General features: G+C 41.8%; 1 protein-coding gene across 1 annotated transcript in view; it reads left to right on the plus strand.

The window, feature by feature from the left end:
- RNF169 (ring finger protein 169) overlaps positions 1–15734 on the plus strand; it is an 84571-nt gene that overhangs the window by 48596 nt on the left and 20241 nt on the right. The window contains 2 exon segments of the mRNA XM_008707427.2: positions 8124–8270; positions 12677–12795. Coding sequence (XP_008705649.2) covers positions 8124–8270; positions 12677–12795 — 266 coding nt within the window.

A 15734-nucleotide genomic window follows, 5' to 3' on the forward strand; every position in this document is an offset into this window, starting at 1 on the left:
GTGATCCCGGCGTTATGGGGTCGAGCCCCACATCAGGCTCCTCCGCTATGAGCCTGCTTCTTCTTCTCCCACTCCCCCTGCTTGTGTTCCCTCTCTCGCTGGCTGTCTCTCTCTGTCAAATAAATAAATAAAATCTTAAAAAAAAAAAAAAGTACATTCACAGTGTTGTGCAACCATCACTGCTCTGTTTTTTTCATCACTCCAAACAGAAACCCTGTACCCATTCATCAGTATCTCCCCATTTCTCCATCCCCGTAGCCCCTGGTAATCTCTAACCTAACTTCCCGTTTTTACGGACTTGCCGATTCTAGAAATGTCAGTGGAATCATCCAGTGTTTGTTCTTTTCGTCTGGCTTATTTCACAGAGCGTAATGTATTGAGGTTTGTCCAACACCGGTGCGTGTTTTAGTACTTCATTTCTTCTTATGGCCGAGTAATACCCCATTGTATGGACATATCGCTTCTTGTTTACCCATTCATCTCTTGAACACTTGGGTGGCTCCTGCTTTTTGGCAGTTGTGATTCATGCTGCGATGCACATTGGTGTACAAGTATTTGTTTTGAGCTTGGGTTTTCAGATTTGTTTGGTATATACCTAGGAGCAGAATTCCTGGGTCATATGGATAATTGTCTGTTCAATTTTTTGAGGCATCATCAAGCTTTTCCACAGCAGCTGCAGCATTTTACATTCCTACCAGCAAAGTCTGAGGGCTCCAGTTTCTCTACATTCTTGTTGGTACTTGTTATTTTCTTTTTTCTTTAAAAATGTTTTTTCCAGTAGTCATTCTAATGGGCATCTCATCATGATTTTGATTTGCATTTCCCTAATGAAGGATGATGTCTAGCACCTTGTCGTGTGCTCAGTGACCATCTCTTCTTCAGGGAAAAATCTATTCAAGTTCTTTGCTGAATTTGGGGTTTTTTTGTTTGTTTGTTTTTAAGATTTTATTTGTTCATTTGAAAGAGAGGGTGAGTGAGAGAGAACATGAGCAGAGGGAGCAGGAGAGGCAGAGGGAGAAGCAGGCTCCCCACAGAGCAGGGAGCCTGATGTGGGGCTTGATCTCAGGACCCCGGGACCATGACCCGAGCTGAAGGCAGACGCTTAGCCCACTGAGCCACCCAGGCGCCCCCTTTGCTGAATTTTGAATTGGGTTGGGTCGTAAGAGCTCTTTATGTATGTTGAATATTAAATCCTTATCAGTTGTATGATTTGCCAATATTTTCTCCCACTCTCTAGGTCGTCTTTTTACTTTATTGATAATATCCTTTGCACAAAGTTTTTAATTCGGATGAAATCCAATGTATCTCTTTTTTTTCTTTTCTGTTTGGCTTTTTCCCTCAGCACAATTACATTGAGATCCATCCACTTTGTTGCATGCCTCAGTACTTTATTTTTTTATTGCTGAGGAGTATTTCATCGTATGGATATGTCACAATCTGTTTACCTTATATGCCTCTTGATAGACATTTGGGTTATTTCCAGTTCTTGGCCGTTACAAACGAAGCTGCTATGAGCATTCACGTATATCTTTGTGTAGATAAGTCTGTTTCTCTTCTAAGGGTAAATATTTAGGTGTGAAATGGCTGGATCATATGGTAGATGTGTGTTTCATTTTTTAAGAAACTGCCAGACTTTTCCCAAGTGGTTTTACTATTTTAATTCCTACCAGTAGAAGTTCTGGTTTCTCTCAATCTTTACCGACATTTGGTATGGTTAGTCTTTTTAATTTTAGCCATTCTAAGTGGCGTGTAGTATCTCATTGTGGTTTTAAAATTTACATTTCCCGAACGACTAATGATGTTGAACATCTTTTCATCAGTTTAGTTGCTTTCCGTATATTTTCTTTGGTTTAATGTCTGTTCAAATCTTTTGCCTTATTTTTAAAGTCAGTCACATACTTTCTTGCTTTTGAATTTTCAGCGATTTTGTGTGTTCTGGATGCAAATCTTCTGTCCAGTATATGCTTTGCAATGTCTTTTTCTCAGTCTGTGTCAGTGTTTTCATTCTCTTAGAGTCTTTCGAAGGGCAGGAGCTTTTAACTTTCATGAAAGATAGTTTATAAGTTTTTTTTTTTCTTTGTAGATTGTACTTTTGGTGTTATATTTAAGAATTCTTTGCCCAGCCTAAGTTCACAGAGATTTTCTCCTATGTTTTCTCCTGGAAGCTTTATAGTTTTAGGCTTTACATTTAGGCCTATGATCCATTTCGAGTTAATTTTTATTTTTAAAGATTTTATTTATTTATTCGACAGAGATAGAGACAGCCAGCGAGAGAGGGAACACAAGCAGGGGGAGTGGGAGAGGAAGAAGCAGGCTCCTAGCGGAGGAGCCTGATGTGGGGCTCGATCCCATAACGCCGGGATCACGCCCTGAGCCGAAGGCAGACGCTCAACCACTGTGCCGCCCAGGCGCCCCTCGAGTTAATTTTTATACGTGGTGTGAGTATAGGTCCACGTTCCTTTTTGTGCACATAGATATTAAGTCGCTCCAGTAGTGTCTGTTGAAAAGACTATCGCTTCTCAACTGGATTGCCTTTGTGCCTTTGTCAAAAATCAGTTATCTATGTGTTTGTGGGTTTATATCTAAACTCTATATTCTATCTGTATCATTGATCTGTTCATTTTTATACCAATACCATGCTGTTTTGATTGAGTATTGTAGCTTTATAACAAGTCTTAAAATCTGGTAGTGTTCATTCTCCAATTTGTTCTTTTTCAAAGTTATTTTGGCTCTTACTCCTTCTCTATATATGCATCTGAATTTTAGTATCAGCCTGCCAGTTCCTACAAAAAAAAAAAAGAAGAAGAAGGAGGAGGAAGAGGAGGAGGAGGGGGAGGGGAAGGAGGAAGAGGAGGAGGAGGAGGAGGAGGAGGGGGGAGGAGAAAAAAGAAAAAAGAAAAAAAATCCTTCTGGGATTTTGATTGGGATTGCATTGAATCCATAGATCAATTTGGGGAGAATTGGCATCTCAGTAATATTGAGTCTTCAGACCCATCAACATGATATATCCTATTTTTTTTAGGTCTTCTTTAATTTCTGTCAACAATGTTTGTGATTTTCAGTTTCCACATCTTTTGTCAGATTTATCTTAAGTATTTCACATTTTTGATGTTATTGTAAATGGTATTTTTAAATTTTCATTTTTTTTAAAGACTTTATTTATTCGACAGAGACACAGCAAGAGAGGGAACACAAGTGGGGGCAGTGGGAGAGGGAGAAGCAGGCTTCCCGCTGAGCAGGGAGCCGATGTGGGGCTCGATCCCAGGACCCTGGGATCATGACCTGAGCCGAAGGCAGACACTTAACAACTGAGCCACCCAGGCGCCTGTAAATTTTCATTTTCTAATTGTTCATGCGAGTAGATGAAAACACAATCCACTTTTATAATTTGCTGTTCTATCCTAGAACCTTGCTGAAACCCATTTAGTAGTTCTGGCGGCTTTTCTGTACATTCTGGTGGATGTTCTAGATGGAGGACTATGTTGTCTGTGAATAATGACTGTTATTACTGGGGGACTTTACTATCAGATTTCAAGAATTGCTATAACGCTAGTCATTAAGACAGTATGTTATTGGCATAAGGAAAAGACATATAGATCAATGGAATAGACTAGAATGTAGTCCTGGAATAGACCCACTCATAAATAGTCAACTGATGTTCGCGAAGGCACAAAAGTAATTCAGTGACAAAAGAACAGTCTTTTCCACAAACTGAATATCCTATGAATGCGTAAAAGTGAATCTTGATCTCTATACAATATGCAAAAATTAGTTCAAAATAGGTCATAGACTGGGACGCCTTGGTGGCTCAGTCGTTAAGCGTATGCCTTCGGCCCAGGGCGTGATCCCAGCGTTCTGGGATCGAGCCCCGCATCAGGCTCCTCCACTGGGAGCCTGCTTCTTCCTCTCCCACTCCCCCTGCTTGTGTTCCCTCTCTCGCTGGCTATCTCTCTCTGCCAAATAAATAAATAAAATCTTAAAAAAAAAAAAAAAGGTATGACCACGATGGGAAACATTTTGACAATCGCGTTATAATTCTAAACATATACTTACTCTGTAACCCAGCAATGCCACTTGTAGCTGTTTAGCCAGGCAGAGTAACACATTTGTCCACAAAAAAACATGTCTTTTTTTAGCAGCTTTATTCATAATGGCCCCAAACTAAAATGCAACCCAAATGTCCAACACTTGAATGGATAAACAAATTTTGGTGCCCCCAGGTGCACTAGTTTTGACAAGTGAAGGGGGGTCTGGGTGGTTCAAGCGGTTAAGTGTCTGACTTTGGCTCAGGTCATGATCCTGGGGTCCTGGGATCAGGCCTTGCATCAGGCTCCCTGCTCAGGAGGGACTTAACTGGTTCCTCAGCCTCTGCCTCTCCCCCTGTTTGTGCTGGCTCTCTCTCTCTCAAATCAATCAAATCTTAAAACAAAACAAAACTAGTGAAGGCAAAGTAATTTGCAGGAAAAAATTACATGGTGTTTCTTGGTAGTGTGACTGGTATGAGATGAATGTACACAAGTCAGTAGTTTTTCTCTGATAATTAGCATTTAAAAACGGGAGCGGTAGAAATCACTCCACTTACAGTAGTGGCCAACCTCGCTTTGGTGCAGCCTGAGGTCTAGTTTAGCTCCTACGGCCTGCCTCTTGCTGTTAGCATTGGACTTCTCTGTTATCGCTGTTCCAGTGCCCACCGTGGGGACTTGCTCAAGTTGTGCAGCCAGCGTGAGGGGCATTTAACACCCTGCGGAGCAAACTTTGGTCCGTGGGAGGTAGGAGTCAATAGATATCTATGCTTCCCTTTGGCTCACTTCAGACTGACAGTCTTGAGATGTATTTCATGCAGTTTCTCATATTGTCCTCTGTAGCCAATTACTGGACCAACTGTCACACCACTTTTATTGGCTTTCTTTCCTTGTTTTGTTACTCTGTCCTTAACTCCTGCTCCCAAATAAGGTATTTATTATGGATGAGCCTTCGTCTCAGACTGTTCAGCTTCCCATAACAAAGAATTATGTGGCCCAAAAGTACTAAGGTTGAGAAGCCCTGGTATTTGAAGCCAGTGGTTTGCTTTAAAATCCAAGCTCTTCAGAATTCAACCTCTGCAGCTTTTAACCCTTGAGTATTAATTTTTATGTCTATATAATGATGGATACACACAGAGCCCTTAATGTTTCAACGAGGATAGCTCCTATAAACTTAATGCCTGGAGCAAAGAAGAGTTCAGTACAAAGCAGCTACTGATATTTTTTTTTTCAAGTGTGTGTGCTACTTCCTGAGGCGCTTTCCCTGAATATGAAAACTCTTTACTAGAGGCCAAGTTCGCAAGTCCTCACAAAAAACTGTCAAAAGGGACAAGAAACTAACTTCTACAGAACGCAGTATAGAGAAGACACAAACTTGATTCGTGCGAACATTCAAATGCATATATGGGGTTTTCGATTTGGTAAATTTTTAGCTGTGTTCACGGCGTGTTAGAGACTCAACACTGCAATGGAAAGGTGGTTGCACAGACGGAGTTGTTGTCAAAGTTCATTGTCAAAAATTTTGAGAGCAGCAATAAACATAATTAGGAAGTAGAAGGATACACTTTAGAACACTGGAAAAACCAGAGGACATAGTATGTAAATACCATTAAGCACTAAACAAAACAACACTAAAACATAGGAAATAGGAAATTTAATAGTTTTATTAAAAATAGCAGCGTGTGTGTGTGTGTGTGTGTGTGTGTGTTGTTGGGGGCTATCCGGGGCATTTAGGAGGTTTAGTAGCAATCCCTGGCCTCACCCACTGTCTACCAGGAGTACACACCCCACACTCTTCAGTTGTGACAACCAAAGGTGTCTCCAGGCATTGTTAGACGTACCCTGGGATGTAAAATCATCAGCTTCGGATGAGAACCACTGATAGAAGCCTAGATTTGCATTCTAGCTCCAGGACTATGGCTCTGTGAATCTGAACCCATTACCTAACTCCTAGGGCTTAGTTTTCTCACATGAGATAATGTGTATACAGTGCTTAGCTCAGCACCTGACACCTAGGACTTCAATAAGTGAGAGCAATTCTTTTTTTTTTTTTTTTTTTTTTTAAGATTTCATTTATTTGACAGAGAGAGACACAGCGAGAGAGGGAACACAAGCAGGGGGAGTGGGTGAGGGAGAAGCAGGCTGCCCGCTGAGCAGGGAGCCCAATGCGGGGCTCGATCCCAGGACGCTGGGATCATGCCCTGAGCCGAAGGCAGATGCTTAAGGACTGAGCCACCCAGGCGTCCCAGTGGTAGCAATTCTTATGCTAAAACTTGTTCTCTTTTTTGCCACTCTGCCTCTCCATACTCTGGAAATGAACCGTCCCTTTGTGTAGCTTGTGCTCAATTTGTTGAACAAGAAGTTCTCGTCTAATATCATCAAAAGGCATTGAGCTTTCTCGTGGGCAGTTAACATAGATTTTAGGTTTGCTTTCTCCCTGGCTATGGATTTGCTTTTTTTCCTTTTGGGTTCTTGTTTGACTTGGGCCAAGTTGGGAGTGCATTGTTTCATTCGAGCCTCTTCCTGACACGACATTGTGTACGGTGTTCTTTGTCTATTTGTAAACTCTTGAATTAGACTCTGTGTTAAAGACCAGTCCAGGCCTGTAGGAATCGGACCTGTAGAAATTGGAAAGATAAGACTAAATCTTAGTTGTTTATTGTTATTGTTGTTTTTGCTTTTTAACCCTGAGGCAACAGCCAATGAAAAATATTTGTTCTTTAGCTTAATTTGTTTTTATAACTATGATTTAAAATATTAGTAGCCTGTAATTGCTTTGATATACATTATGGCATTGAAGTTTTATTGAAACCCCAGGCAGTGAAAGGAAAATAAAAGATTAGGGAAGGAAACTCTTTTTTTTAATTTTAATTTTTATTTTTTTTAAAGATTTTATTTATTTGACAGAGATAGAGACAGCCAGCGAGAGAGGGAACACAAGCAGGGGGACGGGGAGAGGAAGAAGCAGGCTCATAGCGGAGGAGCCTGATGTGGGGCTCGATCTCATAACGCTGGGATCATGCCCTGAGCCGAAGGCAGATGCTTAACCGCTGTGCCACCCAGGCACCCCTAGGGAAGGAAACTCTTAATGTACTATAAGCCCACAGCGAGACACCACATTAAGTGCTTGGTATTATTATCTCATTTATTTCTTACAACAATATCTGCAGAGTAAGTAGAATTATCCCTATTTTGTAGGTGAGCATATGATCCTTTATGATGCTTCTTCTGCCCAAGATCATATAGCTGGTAACTAAGGGACAGAACCACTAGAACCCGGGTTTTTATTCCAAAGCTCATCTTATTTTCATAATGCCCTGCTGCCTCCCCCAAATTAGGAGCATAGGCCTCTGCCTTAGATTTCTTTGCAAACCATGTATTTTGACCTGCCTTCTAGACCACAAGATAATAGCATAAATTGCAGAACATTGAAACTGTGATACTGTTTCTGTTGCCTCTAGGACTGAAGACCTGGCTTGCCTCACCCAGCTTCTCTGGCCTCTGTGGCCTACATCTCGGCTCTTCTCCTCACTTCATACAGTTATATCTGGTTTATGGGAATAAGGGATGTTTTTAGAGTTTTTTGGCTAAGAATAAATCTTGTTTTTTGATTATGTGTATTCTCTTAGCTTTTATCATTTCATATTGCTCAAGCATGCAGAGCACGTAAGTCTTAAGCCACGCAGTGAATGTTCGGCAAGAGTCAAGTAAAAGCAGACTTACTTAAAAATTAAGAGAGCTTTATATCTAATAAGAAAAACAGTCTCAGGGGCACCTGGGTGGCACAGCGGTTAAGCGTCTGCCTTCGGCTCAGGGCGTGATCCCGGCGATCTGGGATCGAGCCCCACATCAGGCTCCTCCGCTAGGAGCCTGCTTCTTCCTCTCCCACTCCCCTGCTTGTGTTCCCTCTCTCGCTGGCTGTCTCTATCTCTGTCAAATAAATAAATAAAATCTTTAAAAAAAAAAAAAAAAGAAAAAAAAAAGAAAAACAGTCTCATACTGCCGTGTGATCTGTTTGTTCTGATAGACTACCGAGCAATAGATGTTTTGACGTCTGCCGTTGCCTAAAACTCTCCTTCGCTGTGTGATCTGTATTTCTAGCAGAGAGAGGAAAAGTTACAAGAGGAGAAAACTTCTGAAGAGCAAATCCACAAGCTGTTATCGGAGGATACGGAAACAGGGAAAAGGAAAATGGATGACCAGAAAAAGAGAGATGAGCCGTTAGTACTGAAGACAGATCTGGAACATGTAAGTAGATCACCGTCTTGGTGGACAGCCGGCTCCAGATCAGTCCTTAGCCCAGGTGACATGGGTCTGGGAACCTGTGTTGGTGAGCTGTGAGAGCAGTCATAGCTGTTGACTGTGTAGTGGACAGTGAAGAATTTAGCCTCCAGATGAGAGCTGGAGAGAATACTTCACGAATGGACAATAGACTTGGGTGGAAAGATTAAGGGAACAGTTGGGGGAAAACAGTGAGTGAGGGGAAATACCCGGTATAGAATGCTACTTGGGGAAATTTTATACGTATGTTGACCTTTTGACTTATGTGTTATTTGACGTTTGAGTTTTGAACATCTTATATCCTCAACTAGGTTTCCTTAAAGCTTGTGTTTGATTTCCCTCTATTCTTTTCAGTACCTTGAGCAACACAGAGCTAGATATAACGTAGGTCTTCAATATTAGATGACTTAGTTTAACCCTAATAAGACTTCTGATCTTGCCAAATCTTGCCTGAACTTTTTTCTTTACTTATGTACCAAGCAAATTCCTGGCGTTATAAGTGGTATATTTAATGTATGTAAGAAAGTACTTTTGGAAGGCCCACTGGATGCTCAAATGGATAATTACAACGGAGTTTTTTTCTTTAGTACATCATATTGGATCAGACATTTCCTGTGGCTTGCTATGTGTACTTATCTGTAGAGTCGTAATCTTTTTTTTTTTTAAAGATTTTATTTATTTATTCGACAGAGATAGAGACAGCCAGCGAGAGAGGGAACAGAAGCAGGGGGAGTGGGAGAGGAAGAAGCAGGCTCATAGCGGAGGAGCCTGATGTGGGGCTCGATCCCAGACCGCCGGGATCACGCCCTGAGCCGAAGGCAGACGCTTAACCGTTGTGCCACCCAGGCGCCCCAGAGTTGTAATCTTTTAAAATAGTTCGTGATTTAGACTTGTTAGTATTTCAGGTTAACTTTCTAGTTAGCTGGGATTAATGAAGCCTTACTATATATAAGACAGACAATGTAGAATAGAGGAAAACACAATCTCTGTACCAGAAGTCGGCCTCTTAAACAGGTCCCAGCATTGTAACAGGCTGTACAACTTCGGCCAGGTTAGTTAATTTCTTTTGCTTTACTCTTTGCAAAGGCATTTTCCCTGAACTTCAGGAAATGGAATAATTTAAGCTTTCTTGGATCGATGGTATTTGCTGCTGTCAACAGGCATGTGCATTTTTGATCCCAGTTACAACAATAATAATTGTTATTATTTAATTCTTGTTAAAAGTAACCACTTGCATTTTGGAGGGTTTCACCCTTGTAAAAGACTCAGTTTATCAAACATGAAATGCTTGCGTACTCTGAATGTTCTGTTCATTGGGAACTACAAAAGGAAAAACACTGGAGAGGATGCAATTTAGCTAGGAAGGCAGGAGTAAGATATGATTGCCTTGTGCATACAGTGTGTTTTCTGACTAATAGCCCCGACTGTGGTCTGTGATCTCTAGACTGCAGCTCTGCCTCCTCACCCCAACAGGGCCGTCCTTGAGCTCCCTTAGGGAAGATGACCCAGAAGGACCTTTCTCTTTAGGACAAACTGATCTTGATAAAGAGAGCTTACCCTCCACTGTGGTCCTTTGATAGAAAGAACCTGCTGGTTTTGGCCTTGCCAGATCCAAGTTTCCTCCAGAAATGATCTCTAGTATTAATTCATGTCAAGGCCAGGAAATGGCTCTAATTAATTTTTCCTTTGCCACTACCATAGAAATCAACTGCATTTTGTAGTTTTAAAAGGAATTGTAACCTAATCGTAATCTTAAAAGTAATCAGGAAGTATAAAACCTCAGACTTGTTTTTGTTTTTGTTTTTTTTGGTAATAGCCAGTTTCACAAAATTTTGTATGCAAAAACACGTTGAAGAAAATCTGACTTATAAACACTTAAAAGTTTTAGATTTTTGTGATTTAACCTCTTTTCCTGTTTGCTTTTGTCTTTTTGAGGACTTTTAAATGGCTCTGGTTTTGCTTCAAATATGTCTTAAGAGTTTTTGGTATTGGAAAAATAATTTCAGGGGCGCCTGGGTGGCGCAGTCTTTAAGCGTCTGCCTTCAGCTCAGGGCGTGATCCCGGCATTCTGAGATCGAGCCCCACATCAGGCTCCTCTGCTATGAGCCTGCTTCTTCTTTTCCTATAACGCCAGGATCACGCCCTGAGCCGAAGGCAGACACCCAACCGCTGTGCCACCCAGGCGCCCCTATGAGCCTGCTTCTTCCTCTCCCACTCCCCCTGCCTGTGTTCCCTCTCTCGCTGGCTGTCTCTCTCTCTGTTGAATAAATAAATAAAATCTTTAAAAAAAAAAAAAAAAGGAAAAATAATTTCATTTAGTCTACATTCAAATTGGGACCAAAGAGAGGCTCCAAGGGAGGCTCAGGGGAAAGCCAGCTGATGGAATGTATTTTATAGAGAGAGCAATATGATTAGAGCCGAACTGATCATTTTACTGTCCTGTCCCAAATGACCTGGTGATTCCCCATTTCCTATGGAATTAAATGAGAATTCAGGTCCTTAGTATTGTTCTAACTGACCGTCCCATCCTTGCTCAGACCCCCGAATTCTAGGGAACGGAGATGTTTGTGTTCCCCCAAATATATAACTTCATGCTTTTCCTCCTTACGGTCTTTGCTCTGCATTTTCATGCCACCTGCTTACCTGTTGAAAGGCTGTTCATCTGTCCGTGCCCAGTGCAAAAGCCGTCACCTTCCCGGAGCCTGTAGGGCTTCCTCACTTGTTTCTCTGCTCCTATCATCTACTCTCTCCTCTCCTAACTTTGTAAATTTACAGGACTTATTTCCTTCTCCCTTACAGTATGCTGTGTGTTTGGGTTTATCTGCTAGACTTATAAGCTCGTTGAGTAAGGGAAATGTGTCCTAGCTATTTTAAAGTCTCCTACAGTATCTGGTACGTCACAGGTGTTTGACTCGTATTTATCAAGTTGAATTCAAATGGAGGGAGGAAGGCGCTTATTCTAGAAGAAGAAATTACCATCCGTTGTTATCAGTTCGGAGTGGAAATAAAATGGACGTGAAACTTACGATTTGTTATGATACAGTTAATAACAGTGCGAATTGTTGGAAAACAATGTGGTATAACAGTTACAGTCGTAGCAAAGAAAAAGTGAAAAATTGCTCATCATCCAACAGCGTAGAGATAACCCTTATGAACATTTTGGTAACGACCCTTCCGACGTCTTTTCTAAGTGCATATAAAGAAACTTTATTTTTTATTTTTTTTTAAAGATTTTATTTATTTATTCGACAAAGATAGAGACAGCCAGCGAGAGAGGGAACACAAGGAGGGGGAGTGGGAGAGGAAGAAGCAGGCTCATAGCGGAGGAGCCTGATGTGGGGCTCGATCCCGTAACGCCAGGATCACGCCCTGAGCCGAAGGCAGACGCTTAACCGCTGTGCCACCCAGGCGCCCCGCATATAAAGAAACTTTAAATGTAAATTGAAAGACTCAAAAAGAGAGCCCAAAATAAAATGAAGGTAACTGCATGAGTATCAACAAGATATAAAAAGCTGAGTCTAGGGGTATTTAGAAGCCCTTGCAGAAAAAGTGGCATTTGAAATGCCCCTGAAGGGCCAATGCATATTTTTTAGGCAGAGAATGTGGAATGAGAGTTTTAGGCAAAGGGAATAGCGTGCCCAGAAGAGAGGCTTAGAAAGGCTATGATGGTACACGGAGAGCAGAGTAATAGGATTGTATCCGTGTGCTGTATGATGGTAGGATTAGAGGGAAGAAAGGCTGGCGAGAGCAAGACCTGTAAGTAGATTATTGCAGCAGTCCATGCAGAAGAGGTTGAGATTCCAAGGAAAGGCAGTGACAGTGAGTATACATGGGAAGAGTGAGACCTGAACGGCATTTTAGGAGTAGAATGGAGTAGAGTAGAACTGGCATAGAGGCAGCTTGGAGACGGACACTCTGGATTGAAGTCCTAGTGCTAGCTACTTACTAACTCTATGGTCCTAGGCACGTTAACTATTCTGAGCCTGTTTGCCACCTGGAGAAGACAGGTCATCCCTTCTTAATAGGGCTGATAGTAAACACAAATGAAATAAAATATTGATAAGTACTGGGTGTATTCAGAACCTCCATACAGTGTTGTTATGACTTTGAAGAAAGGGACAGGGGAGAGAGTCAGAGATGACATTGGGCCTTCTAGCTGGGTTGGTAGTGGGACTTAGAGGAAAAAAGAGTGCATTGAATTTTGGATATATTAAGTTTGAGCTACATTGGGGTATCCAGATTGGGACCTCCAAGAGGCAGTCGGAAACATGGGGGCTCAGAGGGAAATGACCTACAATAGCTGTGAAACAATAGCTTTGGGAGAGTCATGGGCACACCAAATAGACAGTGTTGTCTCCCTTGTCTCCTGCCAGTGTCCTGCACGCCTCTCAGATTCAGAGAACGAAGAACCTTCCCGAGGCAAGATGACACAGACCCATCGCTCGGCATTTGTTTCCAAGAACAACTCCTACTCCTTAGCTTTCCTGGCAGGGTAAGAGACTGATACTGAGTTCAAAAGTACTTGTTGTAGCCACTTTGCGGGAGGTGGGAAGGGGGGAATGATGTGGGAATTGGTTTTCGAGTATCTATTAGGAACAAGGGGCTGATCTAAAAGTAATTTTTACCTATTTCTGGTGTCCTCAGGGTAGGATTATGCTAATTTCTGTGCTGCGAAGCGTGACCCTTCTATCCTGGGAGGGGACCACAAAGACAGCTTCTGCTAACAATATCCATCCGTTCTCTCTGTGGACTTTTTTCTCTTAGTAGGAAGTGAGGCCAGAGTTCATTTTATTTTCAATGCCTAGAACTAAAATATATCTTGAATGGGTTTCAAGAGGGCAAACTGAAAAGTTTCTAAGGTCCTTGTCAAGGAATCTCTTGATCCTTTAGACTTTGCAGGCTGTGGGGAGGAAAGGAGGGAGGAAATGGATGGATGTTGGATAATGGAGGGAGGAGGGAGGATGGAAGGAAAAAGAGAAGGAGGGAGGGAGGGAGGGAGGGAGGGAGGAAGGAAGGAAGAAGGGAGGGAGGGAGGGAGGAAGGAAGAGGGAAGAGGGATACATAAATAGGAGGAAGGGAAGAAGAAATGGAGGAGGGATGGTAGAAAGGAATCACTCATTCAGCAGACAAATTTTGTGGAGAGCTATGTGCCATGCTCTCCGTTTTAATATAAAATGAAAAGACATCGTCTTACGCCATTTTGTTGCTGTTTCTGGTTAAAGCTGGCATTGCTCACCCTGATCTAGGGTTTCTCTCCTCCTTCCCAGCAACCCCATTAAGGTAGATCTCCCTTTCTTGCGGCCCCTGTGGACCTACACCTATTTATTTTATTCTTTTATTTTGAGGCTTTTAATTGCTAATCACTAACAAATGAAACCCCCCAAAGCTTCCAAGTTTAAGAATGTTATAAAATAAGAACTATTATCCCTGATGTAGCTTTTATATCTGAATCTTTTTTGGTATGTGTTCTTTTCGAGCAGTCTGATTTTCCTGTTATTTCTGAGAGTAAACCTCTGATTTTCGTGTTATTTCTGAGAGTAACATTCACGAACCCTCTCCCATCCCCTAAATGCCTCCCCTTCTCTAGGTAATGGTAACTCCTTCTTCCAGGAAGGCTCTGTCCTAGAGTATTGATTCATTCATTTGACATTTGTTTAATGGTCACTGTATTGTAGCCACTTAGGTTTGATTGATGTAATCAGAACCCAATAAGTCAGATGTAAGCCAGGGTGCTTTCCATTTATGGTAAAGATGAAACTCTTCCGTTGTGCCTATGAGCTGGAACCGTAGATGCCCTCTAAAGTGAAAAAATTCAAGATTGCTTGACTTTGAATTTTTCAGCTGCTGATTGTATATATGGAGTTGCCCCCATTTGTAGCAGGAGTATTTTAATGATGATAAGGGAGATCTACTGAAAAGAGAAAAAGATCATATCATTCATTCCAATTAAGTCACAACAAATACTCCCTAAAACAAATAAATGTTGCTTTTAGGCAGTCTGTGATTAGTTAATTAGTATCTCATAATTTGAAATGACTTGGAAAAAAGAGAAATTTTTATTCAAATCCAAATAAGATGCCAGGGCCACATTGCCCCAGTTAGTTATCACCAATTCCAGTCTCTGCTGTTGCGACTCATTCTTGTAAAGGAGGTAGTGGGTTAATACGACATTGCTTAGAAATGCCTAGCAAGGAACCTAGAAAATTCTTTCTAAAGGCTAAAATGTAAAGCCTTTACAGAGGGGTTTGCTTCTTTTAAATTTAAATTTTAATTTTTTAAAAAAGATTTATTTATTTATTAGAGAGAGAGGGAGGGAGAGCATGAGCGGGAGGGACAGACGGAGAGGGAGAGACTCTCAGGCAGACTCTTGGGCCCAACTGACTGTGCCACCCAGGTGTCCGGGGCTTTGCTTTTGATTATGTATGGCTCTAGAATCTCTGTAATATATCTTCTTTTCCTGCTCCTTGGCCCACCCTTGCCCTTACTCCATATCATGGAGCCACAGTGGGACTAATTTATAGGAAAAGAGTCGCATTACATTTTATTATTAAGGAGTGTTTGCAGTTGATTTTATATATTTCAGCATTCATTTTTTCCAAATATCCAAGGTTGTGGGCTGAGTTTAGCTATTAGTACAGTTATTACAACAGTTCATTGGATTTGGTTAGTCGGCTCATCTTTTTAGGACATAGTTTGCTGATGTCATGGAAACGTTAGGTTGGAAAATCGATTATGGTAATACTGTAAATCACCTCTCTTACGTAGTCAACATGCTTTTTTCCTTAGATAAGAAAATATTTAAATTTCAGTTCCAAAGGATACTTAGAAAAACAATATGGATTTGCTAGTGCTGAAATTGTTGCCAGGTGAACTGGGGAGACCCCGGGCCCTGAGGCCTCGACCCAGCCCATCCCACAGATGCGGCTGAAGGCTCTTGGTCTCCTTGCGAGAAAGAATTCAAGGATAAACCAGACACACCAGTTGAGCAGTACAAGTAGGAAAGTTTATGAAAGTGAGAGTCCACTGCTGAGATGTGAGGACGGGCAAGCCCAGGGAGAGCTGCGCACCCTGGGGTTGGGCGTCTGTCTTTTATTGACAGTTGTTCCCTAGGGGGTGGAATACTTACCTCTTGGTTCTTGGGAGCAGGGTTTCACACCTTTTCTCCCTTACTTGCTCAGTTTCTCTGGCCTTCTTTGTCTTGGGTCTGTCCAGTTTGATCTGGCGTCTGTGGCTGTGTTTTTGGAGCGCTGCCAAGACGGGTCTCTAACTTTCCCTGATGGCGGTAGTGAGCCATGACACACCTCCCCCACTTGGCTAGCCGCCAGGCGTCCTGTTAAAGCCTAACTAACTGCCTACTCTAACACAATGGAATGTAGCTTATGGATATATCAAAAAAATAATTAGCATGGTGATGGTTGCACAACGATGTGG

Source organism: Ursus maritimus, unplaced genomic scaffold (genome assembly GCF_017311325.1).
Source record: "Ursus maritimus isolate PB19 unplaced genomic scaffold, ASM1731132v1 scaffold_16, whole genome shotgun sequence".
Taxonomy (NCBI): Eukaryota; Metazoa; Chordata; class Mammalia; order Carnivora; family Ursidae; genus Ursus; species Ursus maritimus.